Below are 7,940 nucleotides of genomic sequence, written 5' to 3'. Positions count from 1 at the left end.
TACGCATTTATATCCTATATTCTCTTTAAAAATTCATTTTGATCTCGATGCTACACTGCACAATAGCAAAAGGGCTCCAACTGAAGCTCGCTAATACAGTTGCTGTTGTTGTTGCGATGCATAATACGAATGATCTCTCCTGCCTGGTTCAAGACCCCATCCGTCAGTCTCGATGTGGCCTCAAAGTAAGCATCGCCTGGAACCGTTTGAAAGCGCACGGTGAAGTCTCTCTTGTCATGTTTGTGGGTCACATGCGGCACCGAAGAGAACGCGCTGACCACAGCCTTGAGCTCCAGCTGAAGACACATGGGAAAGGGTTCTAGAAGCTGATTAATCGATTGTAGAGCTGAGCGTGCCACAAGTGCTACCGTGGGATCATCCAATTGAAGGGGAGTCAGTTTTTGGCACAGACAAAATGCAACAGGAATGTTGGAAGTGTTGCAAGTGCGCCACGATGGTACTGGCAGGAAGAGGCTGACGCCACGAGGTGTGTCAGACCCGCGTAGCTTCCATAGGAGACTTGACTTCTGCTTCAAACGATTGTCCTGCAATGAATCCAGGTGGAGGAGGTCCCTCATGGTCTCGTACATATCGTATGTCGTAATCAGACTGTGGCTGTTGCTCTCCAGGTTCTTGATGGCCAGCGGATAGCGTTCCTTCATCCACTTGGGGTAGAGCGTGAACAGCATGGGTTGATTGTCCTCCAGCATACCCTGAAAGGTCCTACGAAATGATCCCCATCGCGAACCATGGTCGGACATGAAGAATATGAAGGTATTGTTGGTGATACCCGTATCCTCCAAATGCCTCAGTAGTCCCACGAAACGCTGATCGATCGTCGAAGCAAAGTTGAAGTACTCATGAATGCCCTGTGACCACCAGTACAAAGAGAAGAATGGGTATCTTTGCATATGGGGAAGAATGTTATCCACCATTTCCAGCAATATATCCGTAAGTAAGCGTCCACCCGAGCATGTTGTGTCGCTACGGGTGCCACCCATTCTGTTCATGAGTTTCTGGGCCGGACGTAGATAGTAGTCCGTGGGTTTTGAGCCAAAGCCGGGCTTCAAATAATTGAAAAGACTTGCACCAGGATAATCTTCACCCAATGTTGTATTATAGCCAGCCTGCTTAAAGTCCTTCCAAATTACAGGGCAATCGTCCATGCGCCGAATCTTCTTCCAATACTTTTCATTCTCTTCTGCACTCTCCCCCGTCAACATGGCAATCAGATTCGGAAAGGTATTCAATCCGACCTTGTTGTAGCCCCAAAATTCCACATGGGACATTACGTTGCGTAAATAGTAGGCAGTGCGCGGCATTTGGCGCAGAAAGTTCAGATGGGAAACACTATCCAAACCAAGGATCATGACAGAAATCAGAGGTTCTTTCGACTCAGTTTCATTGTCTTTGTGCCATTTCTCCAGGATTCTTGAATGTTCCAATAATTTCTCCGGCGGTGGCTGGATGAAGAAATGCACATCTTCATGTAGTAATTTCTGGAAATGGTGGCACGAAACTCGCAGATACTCAGCATTGCGCACGTTCCAGCGATATGGAGGCACCAAGTGCGACTTTACTCTTTTGTAGCGGGTCACGTTCCAGTCACTTATGCATTTATATCGATCAAAATAGCATTTAATATCTTTCTCATTGTCAAGATTATTGTCAATAAGGATCTGATCGATGCTGCGTATCAGCTCCAGGTACCAGCTTCCATTGAAAAGATTCTTTGTAAACCATTTAGCTTGCCTGCATCCATACCTGGTCGAAGACTTTGCGACGTAGCTCTCAATCTCTGGGTTCATCACATCCATCGCAATCATTTTGCAGCCAGCGTTGTTCACAAAGTACGCATTTTCGATTTTGGGTCCAATGTCCTTGTCCGTGCACACGTATGCGTACAGAGCCAGGCACGACAGGATCACCGCCAAACCGATTTTTCGGAAAGATTTCTCATCTGGCCAGAACATTTTTCAAACAATTCCAACTTAAGTTTGAATTTTTTTCCTAACAAAGTGACAAAGTGAATAACTGACAGGAAATGCACAGAGTAAAGAAAATAAAGCAGATGTTAAAAATGAAATTCATCGATAAGCGCAGGGCAGCAGATCTAACAGAGCAACAGCGCTGTTAACAACCCACTTTAACGTCTGTAACCACTGCCCATAACAGCGCTCTGTTATCGCTCTCTGACTGCAGCAACGAACAAAGGGCGAATTCGCTCCACGGCGAATTTTAATTATGAGAGAAGAACGCAAAGCAAGAACGGCTGATTGTGAAAAGCGGATCAGCGAGAGACGCGCCTAGAGAGATTCAATCCAGCCGCCGGCGTAAAAGGTTTCAAGCGCTATAATATCTGTGTATGAATGTTCAAGCCGAGTGCTAAATGAAACTAAATAATTCATTTACATGAAAAAATACTCTTTAAATTTTGTATTGTTGGATGATAAGTACAGACTGCAAAAGCTGACGTTAAAATGCACAATAGCAGTAGGGTTCCAGCTCGAGCTCGCTAATACAGTTGCTGTTGGAGTTGCTAGTATCATCGATACGGACGATATCTCCAGCCAGGGATAATACACCACCCGTCATCCGATAGGTGGACTCAAAGTAAGCATCGCCTGGAATCGTTTGGAAGCGCACAGTGATGTCCCTCATTTCATGTTCTTGGGTCATATGAGGGGCCGATGAGTAGGCGCTAACAACGTTCTTGAGCTGGAGCTGATGACACATCTGATAGGTCTCGAGCAGCTTATTGATCGACAGAACAGCTGTGCGGGCGGCAAGCTGCACCTCTCGAGCATTCACCGGCACAGGTTTCAGCTCGTGGCACAAGCAATGTATGACGGGGATGTTGGAGGTGTTGCAAGTGCGCCACGTGGGCACGGGTAGGAAGAGGCTGACGCCACGGGGTGTTTCAGAGCCGCGCTGCTTCCATAAGAGACTTGACTTCTGCTTTAGGCGATTCTCCTGCAATGAATCCAGGTGGAGGAGGTCCCTCATGGTCTCGTACATATCGTAAGGCGTAATCAGACTGTGGCTGTTGCTCTCCAGGTTTTTGATGGCCAGCGGATAGCGTTCCTTCATCCACTTGGGGTAGAGCGTGAACAGCATGGGCTGATTGTCCTCCAGCATACCCTGAAAGGTCTTCCGGAACGAGCCCCAGTGCGAGCCATGATCCGACATGAAGAATATAAAGGTATTGTTGGTGATTCCTGTATCATCCAGATGCCTCAATAGCCCCGCGAAGCGCTGATCGACCAAGGAAGGAAAGTTAAAGTAGTCATGGAAGCCCTGGCCCCACCAAAAGTACGAGAAGAATGGATGCCTTTGCATGTGGGGCAGCAGGTTCTCGACCATCTCCAGCAAAACATCCGTGAGTGTGCGGCCAGCCGAGCACCAGGCAATGGACTCTGTGCTAAAGACCCTCAACATGGTATTCACAACTGGACGCAGATAGTGATCAGTTGGCATTGAGGCGAATCCAGGCTTCAAGAAATTAAACAGACTGTATTCAGGATAATCTTCACCCAATGTGGTATTATAGCCAGCCTGCTTAAAGTCCTTCCAAATCACAGGGCAATCGTCCATGCGCTTTTGGGGCTTCCAGTAATTTTCATTCTCCTCCTCACTCTGCCCCGTCAACATGGCAATCAGATTCGGAAAGGAATTCAAACCGACCTTGTTGTAGCCCCAAAATTCGACGTGAGACATTTCATTGCGGAGATAGTAAGCAGTACGTGGCATTTGGCGCAGAAAGTTCAGATGGGAAACACTATCCAATCCCAGGATCATCACTGAAATGAGCGGCTCTTCGGGTTGAGATGCATTGTCTTTTCCCCATTTCTTCAAGCTGTTTGGTTTCACAAGTAATTCTGGCGGCGGTGGCTGAATGAAGAAGTGCACATCTTCGTGGAGTAGTTTCTTGGAATGGTAGCAAAAGACACGTAGATAAATGGCTGGTCCCACCTCCCAGCGGTATGGATGTGTCAGATTGAATATAACCGGTCTGTAGTGCTCCATTTGGCTGTCGCTCTTCCCATCGAATCGATCGTACTCGCACTCTATGCTAGTTTCGGTCTCGATGTTGTGCTCTATCAGAATCTGATCAATGTCTCGCATCAGCTCCAGGTACCAGTTGCCACTCCGCAGCCTCGAACCGAACCAGGTTTCATCGTTGCACGTGTACTCTCCAGGTGGCTTGGTCATGTGGCTCTGTATCGCGGGGCTCGTCACATCCAGTGCAATCATTTTGCAGCCCTCGTTGTTCACAAAGTAAGCATTTTCAATTTTGGGTCCCGTGTCCATGTCCATACACACGTATGCGTACAGAGCCAGACACGAGAGGATCACACAGAGAGCAATTTTGCGAAAAGTTATCTCATTTAGCCGTAACATTTTTAAAACATGTAATTTAAGCAGTCACCAAGTGCCGACAATGTCAGAGTTTGCTGTATTTTGGCTTCGCTTCGTTTCAGTGCACAGCAACCTCAGACAGAGAAGTTCCCATGAGGCGGTGTGCCGCAATATTTGCCGTCAAATGAAATCCCAACATCATCGAGGTGGCTAACCAGGTGCCAACAAGCGTTGCAGCAGTGCCTAAAGTCGCGAAAGAAATGCGACAGCTGCAAGTCATCAAGTTGGCAGCGCCCAGAGAATTCCCACCAAAGTAAGTGCCACAAGAGCTGCAGGTGGCAGGGAGGGAAGGGGAGGCAAGTGCAGATTGTGGAGCGAGAGGAGGTGGCAGCGCTTCTGTCTCATATTTTTGTCATTTTCCCTGGCGCCATTTTGTTGGCTAGCAATTTAATTTCATATTTTATGCAGTCAAAATCCGCGTGGAGTATGCGACAAAAATGGCTATTCTCTTCTCGGTCCTTGGTCTTGGCAAACTGCTGCAGTCTCGGTGGGCCAGTCAGGGGATTGCACTGTAATAAAGTCAGACCTGATGGCGACATTCTCTACTTTCTGTGCAGCTAAAAAAAGGGAGTACGGAAGTGCTTAAGTTGCAGCTTTAAGCGGTTCCAGATGAGAGGAAGTCTGTTGTAAGGAGTCAAGTTTAAACATGGCCAAAGGCGTCGTGGGTCTAGAAATATCTTAGAGTCATATAGGGGTAGAGGATAACAATATAATTTATCTACATCGCTACAGAGAAAGACATCATTCTGGAGCTCAAAAGGCCACCTCTACCCAAAACCTGAGCTTAGCACAAGTTCCCATATTTCCCATTAGCCATTCCCTTATCTGACTTTTCAACGCACAATTTATGATAAACTTTCGCACAGGATTCTCCACCATTTGAGGGTATCTCTGGGTCATAACTTTTGATTTTACACGTCAAACTTCCACCAATTAGTGGCCGCCACTGGAACCAGGGCCCTTTAAAGTTTGCCGCATGAATTGGTAAATGCCAGGACTGGCTGGCAACTGAAACTTTGGGCTCACACTCTCCGCAGGTAGGCGGAAGCACGGGAACACAGCGGATATATCGATAGATAGGGGCATTGATGGGTAGGTGTGGCGGGACATCGCTCAGCAGGCCGACAGTTGGGCACAGTGCTGGACAAACTGCGATTCCGAACTAATGGCATAAGCCGCTTATGTACCATGTACTCGTCCTGGTAGTTTGCTCTTACTTTTAACCCACTCACCAGCAAAAACTTTTTTAGGATTAAAGCAGCTTTACCAAACGCACACATAGAGAGACAGACTCGCAGAGGAAGAGCATAGAGAAAGAGTGGGAGAGTGGGAGAGTGGGAGAGAGGGCTTGAAAAGCAATGAGAGGGTGTAGAAGCGAGAGAAAGAAGCAAACGCTTTATAGTTTCAATATTTGCCCTGTCCTGTTCGGGGGAAAATCCCTTGGGCACATCGAGCAAACGTTGCACGGATTTATAAATGGACTCGCAAACATTTAGCCAAACTTTAAGAGCGATAGAGAAAGAGTCAGAGAAGCAGAGACAGATAGAGAGAAAGAGGGAGAGACAAAGGGAGAGTGGCATTCTTTTCGTTTTAAAGGAGCTGAGTTTTATTGTTTTTGGCCAATTAGTTCTTGGGCTCTAACCCGTCTCGGCAATTCTCTTCAATCTCTCCCCAAGGTGTCCTTAGCCACACCAAAATGTATATACACTCTCTCTCTCCGTCAGGGTATTAGGAAGATTATCACGGCACAGCAGGAAGCAAGTGTACAGAGGGCATCGAGGGAATGGATCTGCAAGTGTTCGCCTGTAAAGTTTACATTTGATTTGACATTATCCATATTAAACAAAAGTCAAATATAAGCAAGTAGCTGGAATCCGTTGTCGCTTTGTATATAAATATTTTTTAGGGTATTCGAAGCTTCGCTGATAATCCACACTTCCACTTCGTTTTTCTCCGTTTTTCGTGTGAGCCTGAGAGACTGAAGACACGGATAGCTGGCGAAATATTCCATTCTGAGTGCTTAAGTTGCTGTTGAAATGATTTATGTGGCAAGTTTATTTATTGCACCTCAATGAATTCAAATTCAAATGTTTCGCAAAAGTAGCCGGATGGAGTAGAGTCCGGAGAATACGCCCTGAACAGGCAAACATCCGGCTGAAAAAATTCAGGGGATAATCGAATTGGAAAGCGGAAAATAGGGAATGAACAAAAAACACACAACAAAAATGCATTCAAAGCTTCAGTTGTTCAAATTTGGAGGAGATAACAAAAAAAAACGGAATACATATATATTGATACGGATTATGTTATTTATGGCTGATGTGCAAAAGGGTTTGATCGGGAAAAAATGGTTGAACATAAAAGGATAAATTTTGTTTATTCGCTTGGAAATATTTCTGCTTCCCTTCCTCTTTTCAGGCAGATTGCAAATGATGAGATTCAAATTATCCAAGGAGAAATAAACGAATTAAACTTTTAAGCAGCAAGCAGGGCAATTGTTTGGTGGGGAAATTGAATATCAAATGAATTTCTGAAGCAATCATTTTCAGAAATGCGACCTCTTTATTAAATGCTGTTTTTAACCTAATTAAATAGAACTCTGCAATATGCTAACCACATAGACACAAACACACACGAACAGGCCAAGTATTTGCCAGAAATGAGCAAATTATTTCCATCAGTTATTAGAGAACCACACACAAAGAAGCAACAAACGGCACAAGGATAACTGACACAGGACACTGCCGGACAAGGACAATTATGGCATCCAAGTCAAGTGGAGGAGTGTCAGCCGCAGTTGCAGGATGAGCTGGAGGAGGTGGAGGAGCAGCAGACAAGTAGCTGGTGGATGACCACAGCAACCACAGCCAAGCCATGATGATGATGATACTCTGACCAGGAAGGACGACAGCCAGCCAGGACTTCTGCCAGTGAGCAGGTCAAGTGAGATGGACAAAGAGAGACAGCCTGAAAGAGACAAAATCGTATAGATACTCGTGAAATAAGTATGAGAGGATGAGAGGTGCACAATGAGAGTGATAGAGGATGTGGTTCAGGGACAACCACAGATATCAATACGGCAGCTAATTGTTCAGATAATCAATTTAGTTTCCCCACTGAAAACAGTTTTCATCCTCTTGCCAAAGCAATTTCTCAAAGGAAAACCTCAAGGCCTCAATATTTCGTTTTCACCTTTGCCATGGTTTTTTTTTTGTTCCTTTTGGGCAACACAATTTCAGGCAATTCCAAACAATAAGTTGCCATTTTACTGCCGAATGCTTAACCTTGTCCCCAATCGAAAAGGGAGCAGTCAAGTCCTGCAGCGTCCCCGACCCATGCTCCCCAGATGTTGCCCAAGATTGTTTTCATTTTCACCATTTTCTTGCTTCTCTTTGTTCGGTTGCCTAGAAAAGGAGAGAATGGCTGAGGAGGAAGAGGAGGTAGGGAAGTGGCCTTCGTGGGCAGAAGCCTAATCAGATATTTACGCCACAGGCGGCGGCTTCAAGTCGGAAATATATCCT

The 7,940-nt window shown here is 45.9% G+C and overlaps 1 protein-coding gene across 1 annotated transcript; it reads right to left on the bottom strand.

Moving 5' to 3' along the window:
* On the bottom strand, positions 1–4,446 carry LOC117901775. The gene is made up of 2 exons (XM_034812675.1): positions 3,316–4,446; positions 1–887 (listed from the first exon to the last, which is right to left on the bottom strand). The coding sequence occupies exons 1-2, from the start codon at positions 4,399–4,401 to the stop codon at positions 51–53; spliced, it is 1,923 nt and encodes a 640-aa protein (XP_034668566.1). The 5' UTR covers positions 4,402–4,446; the 3' UTR covers positions 1–50.
* Positions 4,447–7,940: the final 3,494 nt, after the last annotated feature.

Source organism: Drosophila subobscura, chromosome U (assembly GCF_008121235.1).
Source record: "Drosophila subobscura isolate 14011-0131.10 chromosome U, UCBerk_Dsub_1.0, whole genome shotgun sequence".
Lineage (NCBI taxonomy): Eukaryota > Metazoa > Arthropoda > Insecta > Diptera > Drosophilidae > Drosophila > Drosophila subobscura.
This window is presented reverse-complemented; position numbering and strand designations above follow the sequence as displayed.

What these genes read in the sequence shown, in the direction of transcription:
- LOC117901775 (XM_034812675.1), bottom strand. Translation starts at nt 4,401, where the DNA reads ATGTTACGGCTAAATGAGATAACTTTTCGCAAAATTGCTCTCTGTGTG. An exon ending in AAAGGCATCCATTCTTCTCG is followed by an intron (nt 888 to 3,315) that starts TACTTTTGGTGG and finishes CCATTCTTCTCT; the next exon opens with TTGTACTGGTGGTCACAGGG.